The sequence below is a fragment of the Delphinapterus leucas genome, chromosome 15 (assembly GCF_059928025.1).
Source record: "Delphinapterus leucas isolate spDelLeu-1000000601 "Yukka" chromosome 15, BTC_Dleu_Yukka2, whole genome shotgun sequence".
In the NCBI taxonomy this organism is placed as follows: domain Eukaryota; kingdom Metazoa; phylum Chordata; class Mammalia; order Artiodactyla; family Monodontidae; genus Delphinapterus; species Delphinapterus leucas.
The window spans coordinates 64224929-64242670 of record NC_143143.1 but is presented as its reverse complement, the minus strand read 5'-3'; the positions used below and the strand labels follow the sequence as shown (position 1 = coordinate 64242670).

At 36.4% G+C, this 17742-nt stretch overlaps 1 protein-coding gene across 13 annotated transcripts in view; it reads right to left on the bottom strand.

Moving 5' to 3' along the window:
• Window positions 1-3586: 3586 nt before the first annotated feature.
• ITCH (itchy E3 ubiquitin protein ligase) overlaps window positions 3587-17742 on the bottom strand; it is a 115113-nt gene continuing 100957 nt past the window's right edge. For 12 of the 13 annotated variants that reach the window (XM_089896742.1, XM_089896743.1, XM_089896741.1 and 9 more), the window contains 5 exons: window positions 15091-15211; window positions 14553-14657; window positions 12518-12614; window positions 8600-8672; window positions 3587-6242 (listed from right to left, as the gene is read on the bottom strand). In XM_089896742.1, the coding sequence (XP_089752868.1) occupies window positions 6143-6242; window positions 8600-8672; window positions 12518-12614; window positions 14553-14657; window positions 15091-15211 (496 nt within the window). In that variant the 3' untranslated portion in view covers window positions 3587-6142. The other variant, XM_089896733.1, reaches the window with a different exon arrangement.

The following is a 17742-nucleotide window of genomic DNA, read 5'->3' as shown; positions in this document are numbered from 1 at the left end:
CGTTAGCGTGATAGGTACGGGATGTAATTTACATAGTGTTAGGGAGTGAGGTTAGCTTTGTGAAGTACAAATCTAGTTACAGACACTACCGATTAGTAACCGTTAAAATAAAGCAAGGAGTGATTAACACTTTCAGGCCAGGTTATGTTTTCTTCTCCAGCCTGTTCACTGTTCCCTTTACTTTCCTTGTTCTCAGGAGAGGGAAAAAAAACACCTCACTTCTATTTTTATTGCAACACTATGTTGTTCCGTTTTCCACAAAAATTTATGCGTTCTCTAGCAGGAAATAATTTGCTAATTAGTTAGCCTCAGCTTACAGTGTTTCTTTGAGGAACTGGAGCTTGCTGAATTCAACGCAGATGATCTCCAAAAATTCATTCCACTGTAGCCTCTTCCAATTGGGAGAGGATTTGGTTTTCCTTCTAGGGGCATCTGCATATTAAGAGGATTGAATAGTGACTTTACAGTGAGGAAACCTGGCAGGCACCATCTTAACCAGTGTATCAAGGTTAACACAACTGGTAATGGGATATATTGATATGTGCCCTCTGATATCATGCACCAAGGGCACACCACCTCTATGGTGTTTTTCACAAAAAGAAATCCATGGCCTTAACCTTAAGAAAACATTAACCAAACTTAGGACATTCTACAAGGTGCCAGATCAATAAATACTCTTCAAAAAATGTCAAGGTCTGAATGAGGAACTGTCACAGATCGGAAGAGACTGAGAAAAACAACACTGGTGGGAAAACTGGTGATACCTGTATAAAGGTTGTAGTTTAGTGTCATTTTACCGATGTCAAGTTTTTATAATTGTACCAAGTTATATGGGATGTTAACATTGGGGAAAGCTGGGTGAAGTGTGTGCAGGAGTTCTCTGTACTATACTATTTTTTTTGCAACAGCTCTGTAAGTCTAAAATTATTTCAAAGTAAAGTTAAAAAAAAAAAGGATTGATTACAAAGAAATGATTATTGAATCTGGAAACATTATAAAAGCGTTTAGCAAGGGGAAGAAGGGCTGCAGTGACTGGACCTCAAAATATCCTGGGAGATAAGCACAGGATGGTCATCACCACTATCTTACATATGGAGAAACAGACTGAGAGGGGGTGAATGAATTGAACAAGATCACAATCACAAAAGCAAGAAGTTCATGTGACTGGAGCCAGAATAAGAACTGAGGAGTTGGAAGTAGTCAGGGCCTTGAGTGACAGGCTTATGAGTTTTGGAGTTTATTCTGTGGCAATGGAGGAACCACTGTAATATTTTAAGAGGGGAGAACCACGAGACAACTCTTCCACAAATCATTCTGAGGCAGCACAGATGGACTGGAGAGAATGGAGGCAATGACAAGAAATTGCTACAGTCAACCATGGTAGGGATGATGGATGTGGGCTGTGGTACTGCGGGCAGCTCCGAAAGAAGTGATTCAAAAGAAGTTTTGGAAATGGATTCGATAGGATTTGGAGGCCAATTAGATGGAACAGCTGAACTGGTTGTGAGTAGCAGTACAGCAAAACATTTAAGCACGCAGTCTTTGGAATCAGACAGTCCTGGATTCCAATTTGCACTCTTGCCACTTAATAGCTGTGGACACTTCAAGTTACTCAATTACGTTGAGCCTATTTTCTATTCTATAAAATAGAGATAATCACTCCTCTCTGAAAGTGACCAGGAAGACCGACAGTGCATGTAGCATATCTGATTGTCTGCGACATAGTAATAAATGTTGACAGTTGTCCTGGACTAAGTAAATATAGGTGTGATATTGGTCGCTAGGATAGAGAAGATAAATAGAAGAGGTCTGAATTAGAAATGAGGAAAATAACAGCATGGCTATTTTCAGCGATCTGCAGGTGTGACTGAAAATTCTCAGGGTCCTTCCCTGTGAATTTCTTTGAGGAAACCCTCCTGGCCACAGCATCTCTGCTCAATGGGAACCTGTTCATAAGGGACCAATACTGTCCTTCCTAGGTCTCCACTGAAGACCTGGAAGATTCCCGTGGATCCTTCCCCTAAATGTCCTGACCACAAAGGAGCCCTACAGACATATGGGAATTGACCAATGAGCTGCGATTGACAGCAGTTTCTGTTCTGGAGTTACACAATGTGAGACACCCTTCCTAAAAGTCCAGAAAATAGCAGCCAGTCAGCCATAGCTGAGTCCCAGTTTGATGTTTTATAGGGTTTGGGGCTGGACAGCCAAATGGTCAGTAAAAGTAACTACTTATTTTCCCATGAAAGATTTCCTCATGCTGGGGGGAACATGTCTTCCCCTCTTTTTTTTAGCCACGCTGAAAACTAGAGCTTTCTAGCTGCTTATATAGGACAGAATAAATAGGATAGGGCCTACACTTTGCAGGATCTGGAAGGAACCTGTCCTCCAGTCACTGTTAGATCAGGATATTTAAAAAAAACCCACCTCCCTTAGCATCTTTCCCCTGGATCCATTTTGAATAAGAGCATGATCACTTGGTTTCCTAATAAGAAAAAGTCTTGGTAGCCAGCTGGTAATTTTCTATTGAGCACCTATGGCTGGGATCCTGTCTCAGGGAAACCCTTGGTTGTCCCAGAAAAGGAGATGTCTTCACCTTGGTTCTCTTCAACATAGGCACTAAATACAGTCTCACCTGAGACTTTCTAGTTTTTTTCCTATCTACTCCACAGTACAAGACAGGCTGTAACCTGCTCACTTACAAAAGCAGAGGGCCAGAAATCTATACGACCTGTTCACATAGGCGGCTTCCCTGCAAGTGGGGAAAACCTTACTCAAGACTAAAAGAAAAGTGTGCAAATGAAGGACCAAAAAGTTTAATTGTAAACAGTCTTACAACTTTTAGGGAAATGCAAGTGAGGCAGCCCCCTGCAGGACCTTTATAAGAGCACTTCACTCCTTGTGGTGTTTGTAACGTTACCTGAGTGTTTGAAATTACAGTTCAAGAAAACAAAGGAACTCCAATACAGTAATATACAATCCAGCGCTGCCATTCCATTTTTGGTTAATGAAAGCATAGCATATATACAAATAATTTTGTAAATAACTCTAAAAGAAAAACAAAAAAATGAGGGGGGCTGGAGATGCCAATAATATTAAATAGAAGTAGTTAACCTAAAGGAGTTTAAAAGGATGGAGTTACATCCAAAACAAGGAGGGATATAAAAATAGAGAAATCTATTTCCATGAGTCATCCCTAATAACATTTCAGATTATTAACCAGGTAAATAAAAAGTAGCAGAGAGGGTTTGACTGAAATAGTTCATTTAGGATGAGACCTCTTTGGGCAGGTGAGTCGTGTTTCACTAAAATTTCAGATGAATTGACATTGGTATGTCAATCTCCTGATGAAAAACTAGTACCTGAATTTTAAATAGAATTATTGTAAGTCTTATGAAATTACATTCTTCTGCACTCTGATATAAGATCATAAAAGACAGAGCAGTAATTCATTATTATGAGCTGCTGGACCAGTTTTAAATCACTCTATTTGATGAAACAAGTGAGGTCCTTCCCTCCAGACCCAGATTATGTGAAATGCTGCATTCCCCAGCCTCCCAAAAGAGCAGAAGAATAAGGCAATTGCTCATTTTACTTTGTTTTTATTTCAACATAACATGCAGTAAAAAAATTAACAGTATTTATTAGCATTTACAATGCTTACAAAGAAAAAAGGACTCTAAAAGCAATTTAGTTCAGATTTAAGAAATCGCTCTAATTAAACACTTACAATAAATCTATTTCCAAATGATCAATTTGGACCAAAATTTAAGATAGTATTTGGTAGATATTTATGTCTGCTGTCTATTTGCAGTATTTTTATATAACCTCTGATTCTTGGGATATCCAGCCCCCATTTTCCTAACACAGCAGGGAAAGACATATACATGTGGCCATTTAAATTAAAGGAAGAAATGGAGTAAGGAAGATCCCAGGCTGCAAAAATATATACAAGCATTTACCTTTTCCAGAACTAAACGTTTCTTCCATAAAAATATTAAATAGCCAAGCCCTATAGAACTAGGGCCAGGACTACTTCAAATATAACTATTCTGTATTTTAAAAATATAGGGCAGAAAGCCTTTTGGATGATATTTATACATTTTTGAACAATATTTCTAGGTCCCTAAATGAATCATCAAGCATTATGTAGAACAAAAAAAGTCTACTTTCTTACATTATCTCTTAATTTAATCTCATAAATCTCTAGTAAATATTGTAGGTAACTACATTTCAATGTGAGCATTCGCCTCAATAGGAAGTCTTTATAGAAGGCTTAATCTCCATAGCCATATATTACCAAAATTCAGACTTATATAACGAATGGGTAGTTGGCAGACATTCGCTCTGTAAGACAAAGCAAGAGTTTTTTGCCCCCTACCAACAAAAAGGCAGAGTCACTACTTTGAAAACAACTAGGGCTTAGAGACTGTACTACCTTTCCTAGAGTAAGTAGAATAAAATCAAAATAAAGATAGGATTGGGGGGAGCCCAATCTCTCCCTTTACACTAACGATTTCTGGATGAGGCAACCCTTTCACTCAAGTATGCTTTATGATGGCAGTGTTTTAGAGTACAGATACACAAGTTGCAAAGTGTTTTTGTTGTTTTTCCAAGATGTAAAAGGAAGAGTAGTTAGGGACAAAAACCCCCATTTTCTTTCCATATACAAGAGGGGTTTGCTATTCTCTGCTGATTTTTGGCTCAATGCTATTTGTTCATGCTATGGTACTGAAACCTGCCAAAGTCCCTATCTCATGAGTTATGAGGCTGTCCTCAGGGTTCAGCTATGATAGGCACTCAGCTGGCTTTGGCTTCCTCCCCACTGTCCATAAAGTCAAACCTCTGACAGCTGTCATCCTGACAGAGTCTAAACAGGCTAAGTTAAAAAAATTCCCACAGAGAAGGTCAAAGTGCATTCATTAATCAGTTACTAACAGAGCAATCTAACAGTCATGGGGAAAACCTGTTAAAATTTTTAGAGGTGAACAGAATATCCAGATCAGGACAAGGGAAAGAATGGAAATAACTACTCTAACAGGTGTCAGAGAAATTATCAACTTAAAAAGCTTTAATTCACATACAGAATACATTTCTGTGGTTACTAGAAATGTATTGTGAATAAACGTATTACTCCCTTCTTTTTAGCCAGTACCACAGCTCTCCCTCCCTAATGAAAATGTAATTTTACAGGATGTTTCATTGACCTCTACTTGGATTAGAAAGCACTCTAGTTATAACTTGAACTCCTTAGCAATAATTAAATGTAACTGAAGTTGCTGGATTATGATAAAATTATAAAGATGCAATTAATATACAGGAACATATAAAAATTGTTGATGGCCTTCAAATAATTCAGCTAAATTAATTCCAATTCTAGGTTAACTTTTATACAGACAGTGAAGGAAGCATAGTGTTAATATTGTTTGTGAAGTTTAGTATTTGCAAGGCAATTACAACAAACTTCCAAATGAAGAGAGTTATGCAGTCATTTGCAGGCTGGGACCAACTTCTCTCTGAATTCAAATTAACAAAACTACTTTGTAGAGAGATACAAGAGTCTCACATCTCTCCTTTCTAGAGATAACATCAAAATGATGCATGGATTTCATGCTCCGGAAAGGAAAAACAACAGTCAGGCCAGGCTGAAATAAGAGGGAGAGCACAAGCCAGAAGTTTGCTCACATCCCCAGAAGCTGGGCTATTTTAAACAAATACCTCTTACCATGAGGCTTAACAGGAAGATCTTACATATTTTAGTTACCAAGGGACTTCCTTGCATATTTTCAGAATCTCTAAAAGGAAAAACCCTACTCCCAAATGAGACTTCTGATACACATATACAAAATTTTTGTTAAGGAAACAATCTAGTGGAATAAGACAAGGCAGATTTCATTTTTGTGTTAATTCCATGTTAAGTATGGTTTTGACTAGTCATTTGCAGATCTGAGTTCTGGAACACTGAGAAGAAATCCAGAATCACTGGGAGATAAGTCTCAACGATAACATTAATTTACTTACACTCAAGGTAACTCTCTAAACAGTCACAGTCCAATTTTACAAGATGTGCAATAGGCAAAGAAGGAAAAGGACAAACATTGCAAATAAGTTCTTGTCCTTTGGCGGTGCAAGCTCTCAGAAGTCACTCTTGTCCAAATCCTTCTGTTTCTTCAATAGCAAATAACAGCTTTTCCTTCAGTTGCTCATAGCTCTTGTAGGGTGGCAGGTCCAGGCGGTTAAAACTAAAAGTAAGAATTGTTAGCTTGAGAAAAGGAAATATACTAAGAATCATATGGGCAGTGTAACACTGGTTTTAAAGCCAGGCAAAATTAGGTTCAAATCCCAGCTCTGTCACTGGGCCCCTGAGCATGTGTTTTTTACTTTGCTGAGTCTCGGTTTTTTCTTTGGTAAAATGGGAACAACAATATTTATCTCTCGGGATAGAGTGAAGAATAAACAAGCATATATATAGCACAGTACTGGTGCTCAGCAGGTACTCAGTAAAATGTTACTCCTCTCAAGCTTTCCCATCCACCCTAATCTATATGTGGTCAGCAAACTTTTGCTGTAAAGGGCTAGACAGTAAATACTTCAGGCTTTGTGAGTCATAGGTCTCTTATCAAAAGGTTTTAAGTATACCCCATTAAGAATAAAAAAGTTTTCGGCTCTAATATGTTGGTCTGACTGAATTTCTCTGTCCTATTCTTAGCTGTGAGTTTTTAAAGGCATCTTCTAATTTTGGGCCATATTAAGAACACCTTCACAAGGTAACAGGTAGTGAATCTGCCCTAAAGCCTTGGTCCTCTGCTATATTTATAGGATAAGGTGCAGGTAGATGTTTGGCAACAGAAGAAATAATGCTATCCACAAAGGGAAAATAAATTTACGGTTATGGAAATGAACAAATGGAAACATGGAACTTGAAAAAGTAATGAGGCTGGTTTTCATGTGTGACTGAGATAAGCTATTCACAATAATGTAATGGCACAATCTGTTCCAAGTTTAAAAAAAGGGAGAAAAGATCAAATCAAAATATATGTGTACATGGGGCTTCCCTGGTGGCGCAGTGGTTGGGAGTCTGCCTGCCGATGCAGGGGACGCGGATTTGTGCCCCGGTCTGGGAGGATCCCACATGCCGCGGAGCGGCTGGGCCCATGAGCCATGGACGCTGAGCCTGCGCGTCGGGAGCCTGTGCTCCACAACGGGAGAGGCCACAACAGTGAGAGGCCCGCGTACCGCAAAAAAAAAAAAAAAAAAAATATATATATATATATATATATATGTGTGTGTACAAGATGAATGTAAAAAAATCAATTGTATTTCGATATACTAGCAATGAATAATCTGAAATGAAATTAAGAGAACAATTCCATTTATAATAGCTTCAAAAAGAATAAAATACTTAGGAATAAATTTATCAGAAGAAATGCAGGGCTTGTGTAATGAAAACCATGAAACATTGTTGAAATAAGTTAAACACCTAAACAAATGGAAAGACACCTGATATTCATGAATCAGAAGACTTAATACTGTTAAGATGACCTTACTCCCCCAAACTGATCAAAGCAATTCACATCAAAATCCTAGCTGACCTCTTTGCAGAAATGGACAAGCTGATCTTATAATTCATATAGAAATCCAAAGAACCCAGAAGAGCAGAAACAATCTTGAAAAAGTTGGAGAATGCATACTTAATTTCAAAACTCACTGAAAAGCTGCAGTAATCAAGGCAATGTTACTGCCATTAAGGACAGACATATAGATCGATGGAATAGAGAATCCAGAAATAAACCCATGTATTTACAGTCAATTGATTTTCAACAAACATGCCAAGCTGTTATTTTTAAAAAGCCACATGTATGAAAATACAAAGGAGCAAACAATAAAACAAATAAAAAGGGTAGATAGGGAAAATAAACAAATATCCAGCAAGGTATATATATGACCACTGAAATGTCCCACAAAATAAAGTTCAACTATTGTTGACATTAGGTTGAATTCCAATATATTGTATTTAAGATTAGGGTTTGTTTTTAGTTTTGTACATTTTTGGAAATGTGGTTAAACTACATTTATAATAAGAAAATAGTATTTCTGTCACCATGTTAGAGTAGCTCTCCCTACAGCTATCTAGACTTGATTTCTTCCTCTGCCTACAGAGAAAAGTTAAGTTTTCTAAATATCACATTTCAAAAAAAAAAAAATTCGGGGTGGGGGGAGGGATTGACTGTTAATGGCAACAGGGGTTGTTTTGGGGTGAAGGAAATACTCTAAAGCTAGATTATAGTGATGGTTACTTTTCTGAAAATCTACTAAATATCACTGAATTAAAATGGGTAAGTTTTTTGTTACATAAATTATGTCTCACCAAAGCTATTAAAAATAATTCAATACCATGGGGAAAGTATTTCATTTCTAATTTCTAAAACGTTTTAGTATATACAGGATAAATGGGAAAAAGCTATTTTCTACACTCTTTTTTCTTTTTAATTTTTCTTTTATTTTGAAGTATAGTTGATTAACAATGTTGTGTTAGTTTGAGGCGTACAGCAAAGTGATTCAGTTATACATATAACTGAATCTTTCTGATTTTACTTACCAGGTATGACTTCTAGGCAACCAATTTTCTTTCCCAACTTTTTCAATGCAGAATTTCTGTGGCCCATTGCTCCCTAAAAGTGAAATCATCAACAGTTTGATAGTGCAATGGTTCTCAAATTGTTATCACCAATCCAGCTGCATCAGCATCACCAGGGAACTTGTTAAGAATCACAAATCCACAGGCCCTAACCCAAGCCTACTGAATTGAATCAAAAACTCTGGGGGTGAGGCTCAGCAACAGTGTTTTAACAAGCTTCCAGGCAATTCTGATTGAGAGCTAGAGTTTGAGAACCACATTGTTAATGTATGCCCAAGAGGAGAAAATGCACTTTTATCTAGTATTCCTTATCCAGAAAAACAGAATGCTATAATTAACAATACCTCACATAAGAGAACACATAAAAAGCTTAATTTTAGTTTTAAACACAATGGGGAAACTACAGCTCACTGTCTTACAAAACTTGATTTAAACAGAAAATTGTTAAAACTTTAGAAAATGTAAACAACCTAGTGAATTCAATATTAACAATGCTTGTGCTTATAGGTCCTACAGGGCAGACCCTTACACACCTAACACCCCATTCTTGCCTCTCATTTACCTTGTGCTGGAGTCAGCTGTTAATGGTTATCTTTAAGCACTGGTTTTCTAAAAAGGTCACTACTGCTCCCTAAAAAGCATTTACTGGTGGTCATAAGGACTAGTATACTACTGGACTTTTAAATAAGAAGGGGCCAGGCACACTTATTGTTCTGCCATATGTAAGACAGTCATACCCAAAGAACTTTCTCATGTCCCACCTGACTAAACCCAGTGCAAATATAAAGTGGTAGTACTTTTGTATCTAATCACACTGAAGTGTTTTCACAAGTAGTTATGCAAAAAGCCCAGTAACATAGGATATGGTCATTACGAAAAAGGATAGTTAAAATGATTAAATAATTAAGGGTGAAATTATTAAATGGTTTATGTACTGGCACATTCTCTCAATATATTACAGCATTTCTAACCACACAGATGGAAAGTTTCGTTTAATAGTGCTAATTAGTATGTAATAGTAGAGTCTGGATTGCTTTTAATAGACTTAGAATCAAACATTAACATAGCAGAGAGGGACTTCCCTGGTGGTGCAGTGGTTAAGAATCCACCTGCCAGTGCAGGGGAGATGGATTCGAGCCCTGGTCCGGGAAGATACCACATGCCGTGGAGCAACTAAGCCCTGCACCACAACTACTGAGCCTGGGCTCTAGAGCCCGCAAAGCACAACTACTTGGCCCACGTGCCACAACTACTGAAGCCCATGTGCCTAGATCTAGGGCCCGTGCTCCACAACAAGAGAAGCCACTGCAATGAGAAGCCCATGCACCTCAACGAAGAGTAGCCCCTGCTCACTGCAACTACAGAAAGCCCGCACACAGCAAGGAAGACCCAACGCAGACAAAAATAAAATTTTTTTAAATAAAATAGAGAAATATGAAATGGAGGATTTTAGTGAATTTCATTGAAAAAGGCTATTTTACAAATATGTCATATTATCAATACTATTACCCTGGATGCTTTCTAAAGTTTTATGGAATTGTAAGACATCATGTTGTAAACATTATATACTGAAGTTAATTTCAGGTTGCCTGTTGTTTTCAATCTTACTCTGACACTGTCCCTAAACGAAACAACTTCCAGATAGACTCTTGCACCTCTTTTCCTATTTTTCAGCCTATTTCAACTTTAAAAAGGTCTCTGAGGCTTTTGTACATATCAGAGCCTTGGCCTATACTGGAATTTCGTGATTAGACACTACACTTTAAAATAAGATCTACCTCATTTTTCTCTACTTTGATCAGCTATAATTTATTCTAGCAGGTATATTATCCTTAATTCACTTAGATTATTTCCCTCTTTTTCTTATATTTGTCTATTTATTATTTCTTACCTTTTCTATCTGTTCTTTCATATTCCAGTGATTCTTATACAGAAGGGCTTCTGACCTCTTAAGCCCAAATCTTTTCTTCTAAATAGGAACATTTTGTGTCTTCTAATAGAGTTTTTCCCAAACGTACATGTATTGAAATAAATATTATTTCTTTATAAATAATTTTTTAAAACTTTCTTCTTTATATTACAGTTAGTGTTATGTATCTGTATTTTTTGGAGATTGTAGATAACGTTATTTCACATCTACCAACTTCATTCCGTGAGGATATTATAAATATGTTTAAAAAATGGGATATTAGATCTGATAAGGTCAAGAACCACCAGATTAAATTGTTATATACATCACTCTTACAATTTTCTTTTCCTACATTGGGTGGATGGAAGGTTAAACCAATGTCCTCTAAAATTTGATGAACCACAATCTCACTGTCTGTCTTCCACAGGTATCCTTTTGTGTTGCTTTAGACTGCTCCATCCAACCCCAAATATTATTCCCAAGAGAAGACCTAGTTCTTGTTTTTTTAATAATCAGATTTCCAGTTTATACTGAGGAGCTTGTACCAGTTTTTTCTTCATTTTGGTCACTATTCCTTACCTCTCCAACCGCCAACATGGTTTCTTTTTCAAACTACAGAGCATTCTCAAAGGACTTACAAATTATCCTTTTTGAGACTTCTTTCTCTGTAGCACTAGATAAAAACTTCCCTTCTATATTGCTTCGGAGAGACTAAAATATTTATTCTCTGGCCTCTCCTTTAAGTCTGTCTCTAGGCTAGTTATGTCTCACCCCTAAATGTTTCTAAGCATCAGATCTCTACTCTTCTCTGTATTCTATTTCTGCATAAGCCCATCCATTCTCACAGCTTCAAATGTCACTGCTTCATTGCTCTTATAAGTCTACTTTCTCTCTCTACTGTTACCTCTAAACTCGTGCTTTAACAACACCTGTAAAACTGTCCCCTCACTGAGATTTTCTACTTGGTTGCCTGATAGTCACCTTAAACTCAGCAGATTCTTTACACTTCACAACTTCTCCATGTTTCATAACATGGTAAACATTCTTCCTTTATATTTTGTTTTCTAATCAAGTCCTATTTCTACCTTTGGAACTTCTCTAGCATTTCTCTCTTCTTTTCCATCCCTATTTTATCTCCTAAGATCAGGTTCTTATCATTGCCCTAATCACTCTTCCTATTTCCAGGTTCTTCCATCTGCATGCTATACCTTACTATCAAATCTTCCTAAAAGGCAGCTTCAGCAAGTTCACCTGTCTTCAACAAGTTCCCATAGCTTCCAAAACCCTAAGTAATGTCCAAATTCTTTTGGTCTGGCTTTTAAAGTCTTGAACTGGTTCCACACACTATATCCAGAACTGCCTATTTAATTCTTTAATTCTGACTCTCTCTTCTCCAGCTGAAACAGACTTAGGGATCACAACTTCTATCCTCTTATGGTACTTGCATAGTGTTGGTGTTAAAGGAAGACTTGAATTTACTTATTTAGTCACAAAATAAATATTCTTAAGGTCATTCATTTCAAAACAACATACAATTTAATCAGTGACTATTATGTGACAGGCACTGTACTAGGCACTAGAAATAAAAAGATGAAGATATGGATCTATATCTCAAGGAGCTCCAGGTATAACAGGGAAGAGTGGTAAACAAGTCATTAAAATATAATACAAATAGTAGTGTCTCTCATAGGAGACACTGAAATGTTTGCCATATGACTGAATGAAGAAACATCTACATATATAGAAGACCATTATCCTACTGAGTTAAAATATGGGGTCTAGCCTAAGAGTTAAAAACTTCTAGAGATAAGGATTACAAAGTGATTTAAAAGCTGACACAAATCCAGGTTAACTGTGTCTAGTTAAGAAAATATACTTGTCTTTGTTATTTGATACACTGTATACACGTTAATATAACAGCAGTGTGATAAACAATTTTCTGTATAGGAAAAGTGACCCTGTTGACATACCCATGAGGTCAGCAAATCCGCCAACTGGCAATCGGCAGGTTCCAGTAACAAACTGCAAAAGTCTCATTCTCTTCTCATTATCGATTTCTTTAACAAACTGTTAAAAGCACATTTAAAGAGATACATAGGTCATATGTGACGTTCAGAATACTAAACAAGAAAGAAAAAAATCATTTCAAATCTTAACCAAACTCCCAGTGTCAGATGCACTGGAAAATGACTGAATCCACCACTGTGGATGGTAGAGCTTCTCCATGTTTGTCAAAAGCCCTACCAACCTTCCCCTATACCAATCCTAGTACCACATCCTTATAGGGAAACAGAAAAAAAAGAGCCCAAGAGCTCCTTACTCATGCAGTCTCAAGATTAGCTCTTCTAGGGCACCCTTCCTTTTCCCTCTAGATCTGCCTGTCCTACAGAAATTCATGTGGTTACGAAGGACAAAGAGGTTGAGTCAGAACAGACTTTTTGGTTTTATGAACAAATGAAATCAAGCTCACAAATTCTGACCAAGATATATCCCAGTAATGTTCTTCTCTCAGTGTTCTTTATGTTTTGGTGTAGCTATGTGTTGCCAGAATTATGTGGCTTTTAACTCCTACAATTCTGACTCAAAACATTAAGTGTCTAGGGAATTCTTTCTAGCCTGTAGCACAAGAATTTTGTCTCAGCCAAATGATTTTTTTGTAAAGAATTTTTATCCTACTGTACTAATTGTATTTGTTACAGAAGCCCAGTCACCTCAGCTTCTTATGAATTTCTTTACATAAATTTCTTTACATAATTAGAAGGCATTAAAAAGTTTTTTTTACTGTGGTTAAATATACATTAACATAAAAATTTACCATTTTAAGTGTACAATTCAATGGCATTAAGTACATTCACACTGTTGTGTAACCATCACCACTATTTACAGAACTTTTTTATTATATCAAACAAAAACTCATTTCATTAAACTTATCTCCTTGCTTCTGCCTCCCTTCTCCCCAGTCCCTGGTAGCCTTTATTCTACTTTCTGTCTCTACAAATTTGCTTATTCTAGATACCTCATATAAGTGGAATCATACAATATTTGTCCTTTTGTGCCTGGGTGATATCACTTAGTATAATATCCTTAAGGTTCATCCATGTTGTATCCTATGTCAGAACTCCCTTTCTTCTTAAGGTTGGACAATATTCCACTGTGTATATGTGTATATGTGTATATATATATATATATATATATATATATATATATATACCACATTTGGTTTATCCAATCATCTCTTGATAGACATTTTAGATTGCTTCCACCTTTTGGCTAATGTGAATAATGCTGATATGAACATAGTTATACAAGTTTCTGTTTGAGTTCCTGCTTTCAATTCTTTTGGGTATACCTAGGAGTAGAATTGCTAGACCATATTAATTCTATGTTTAACGTTTTGAGGAACCACCAAACTGTTTTCCACAGTGGTATACCATTTTATATTGCCAGCAGCAACGCAAGAGAGTTCCAATTTCTACACATCCATACCAAGGATGATTATTTCTTTTTTTTTTTTATAATAGCCACCTTTTAATGGGTATATGTCTCACTGTGGTTTTGATTTGCACTTCTCTAATGATTAGTGATGCTGAGCAACTTTTCATGTGCTTATAGCAGAAATTTTGTGAAGAGACACCATTATGATTCCAAACCAAGGCTCTCGCTTAAGTTACACCTTCTAAACATTAAATAATTCTTAATGAGCTATGAATGATGAAAACCATACTTCAGATAGTTCTACCAAATTCCAAAAGCATTTAGATCAAATGCAGGGGAATATTATTATCTGGGGTTGTCTTATACTCTGGGCAACGGTGCAAGGTGTGTGTTGCTTACCTGGCAATAGTGAAAGAATGCTGTTATAATCGGTATTCATTTATTGTAATGCATAGAATGGAATGAGGATCCTTAACATACTGGTACACTTTTTCTGTGACTCATTTCCATATGTGGTAAGCAATTTCTACAAAAATTACGGTATTCCAAAAGAAAGAAACTGAGACAAACCTGCCAAAACCACATGATTTGTTTGCTTGTCCTAGTGTAATGACGGTAGATGGCATGTCTTTGCCAGTCATTCAAATCAATCTCTTGCATTCCACATAAAAGAACCTTTAGGGATGAAAAAGACAAATGGTTTCTTTAGGTAACCGTACAACCTATATAAAAATGCTAGACATAGTTAAGACTAGTATTAAACAACTTTCAAAAATTTAATCAGGAGGCTTTGGCTTATAAACTGTGTATCAAGAATTTTATCTATATTATTTGTAAAAGCTGAGTTTCCATGATTGGTGTCATATATACACATATTCAGGTATATAAGTCACTCACTGGATAGAGGTTCTAATACTTTTCTTTTTTTGGTAACGCTTTATATATTTGGATAAATTATGGACTTCTTTTAACCTCTGGGGATGCTTCAGAAACATACTGCCAGAATAAAAAATACTTTTGCCATTGGAAAGATGGTAAAGTGAGTTGAAAACAGGCACCTGAAGGCATTATTTACCAGCATGCTGCAGAGGAAAGAACAACTCATTACCTCTAATTCCTTTGCATCAAAGTACTGCAAATACTGCTGGGGAAGAATTTCATTAAAGCCCTCAAAGAAAGCTTGTGTCTGTTCTTCAACACCGCGAGACAACCTCCATTCAGCTACCATTCTGGTAAATAAATATAAAAAAAACTATGAGGAAGTTTAGATTTTACCTTTAATTCTGAGTGTAAAAATAATTTTTAAAAACTTTATTATGAAAAGTGTCAAATATATATGTAAGTAAAATAAATGAACCCTATGTACAGATCTCTCAGCTTCAATACCCATCTTATTTCATTATGGCCCTATCCATACCCTAGATAGCATATAATTTCATTTTAAACAAATATTTCAGTATATATTTCTATAAGATGAGGTCTCTTTTAATTTTATTTTAATTTGCATAATTTATTATGCAAAATCTCTGTAACTCAAGGTTAGTTCATCATTAACTAAGGTCTTAACCTAAAATATGCGCAATGCTATGCTCAATGCTGGGGGAGATTCAGGAGTATAAGCTATTCCTTTCTTGAAGCAGCTTAAAGTTTTTTTCACATCTTTATTGGAGTATAATTGCTTTACAGTGTTGTGTTAGTTTCTGCTGTACAACTAAGTGAATCAGCTATATGTATGCACATATCCCCATATCCCCTACCTTTTAAGCCTCCCTCCCACCCTCCACCCTCCGTATCCCACCCCTCTAGGTCGTCACAGAGCATCTAGCTGATCTCCCTGTGCTATGCAGCAGCTTCCCACTAGCCATCCATTTTAAGTCTGGCAGTGTATATATGTCACTGCTACTCTCTCACTTCGTCCCAGCTTCCCCTTCCCCCACTGTGTCCTCAAGTCCATTCTCTACGTCTACGTCTTTATTTTTTTATGTTTTTTAAAAACATAACTACAATTCTATCATCACACCAAAAAAGTGAGCAATAATTCCTTTATATCAAATATTCAGTGCTCAAATTCTACTGACTGACTCAAATTTTTGGACATATTGATTGAATCAGGTTAGATTTTCTTCTAATCTTCATCTACATAGATACATATTAACAGAGTTAAAATCACATCAAATACAAACTTTCTGTTTTATTACAGAATATTTTTAACAATTTTAACAAGCAAACAAACATGTATTTTAGGCATCTGATTACTTCATGACAATTTCAGACAACCGAAGTCCTAAAGTTTATTAAAACTCTGAAATTTTGGAAAATGGCAGTGTAGGTTGTATTGGACTAATCTTCCGGGTGATTATAATTATAAACACTGGGCAAATTACAGAAAACAAATGTCTGAAGGCATCAGACAGAAACCAAAGGCAGGCAGAAACTGGTGGGGACAAGATTCTTGAAGGAAGCTGGCACACTGGAGCAGAGCCGCATTTACTAGGCTTTTCCTTTGAGGGCACGTCCCAGTTTACAAAGAGCACAGGGAAATGAAACTCAAACTAAAAGCAACACTATTACTGGGCTGAGGAGACATGAGGTTGGGAGCTTAAAGCTGCCAAAGCAGCTACAGAAAAACCCCTGGAAGAAAGAAGACAAAGAAAAGGAGCTCCCAAATCTGCACAGAAACACACTTCAACTCCTTAGCTCACTCCTAAATACACATGTCTAGGACGATGAAACTCCAAGGAACCCTGTGCAATGAACAAATGGAAAGCCAAAGACCCAACCAGAAATTTCAGCAGCCACCTAGGGCTGTAGAGACAGAATTTAAGCTTAATTCTCACAAGGTAATGGTAAAACACCTTGGGCTTTCCATTGTAAGGACTATGAGCCATGTTCTAGGAATAAACATTATGTTTTAGGATTAAAAGCAAAATGGAAGTAGACTAGCTCTAGCAAGCTTCCACACAATCAATGTGATCTGTCCTTAATTTAACTGCCTGTCAAAACAAAACTCAATATTTTTCAAACGGGGGGAAAAAAAGAACTCAGAGTCTCTACCATGTATCATCCACAATAAAAAATGACTACATAGGCAAAGAAGCAGGAAAATGTGACCCATAAGAGAAAAAAATCCATAGAATAAGGCCAACTGATAACCCAATGCTGAAGTTAGTAAATACTTTCTAAAAGCTATTAAAAATGTACTAAATAATTTATAGGACAAGATGGACAAAATATATGAAGAGATAAAGATTCTCAACACAGAAACTCTTGAAAGAAGCAAATGGAAATGAAAGAATATCTGAAATGAAAATTTAATTGGATGAACTTAAAAGCAGTGAATTCAAACGCAGATCAATCAAAATGGCCCAAACTGAAGCACAGAGAAAATGAAAAAAATATAAACAGCATCTGGGATGATATCAAAGGTTAAATATACATGTATCCGAAGTCTCTGAAGTATGAAAGAGGGAACGAAGCAAAAGGAACATCTACAGAGAAAAAGCACAAAAATTTTCCATAACTGCTGAAATGGCATCAATCAGGAGAACATAAAAGCGCATATATACGAGGCAAAATGCTAAAAAACCTTTAGAAAATCTTTTAAAAGCCACAGAGAGAAACATACATTTCATCCAGAAAACAACAGAAATAGTGGCTCACATCATCAAAAATAGAAGACAATAACGGAATGACATTATTGAAAGAAAGTGTTTAAAAAAAAAAAGAGAAAAAAAAACCCTATAAGCCTAGAATTCTGAAT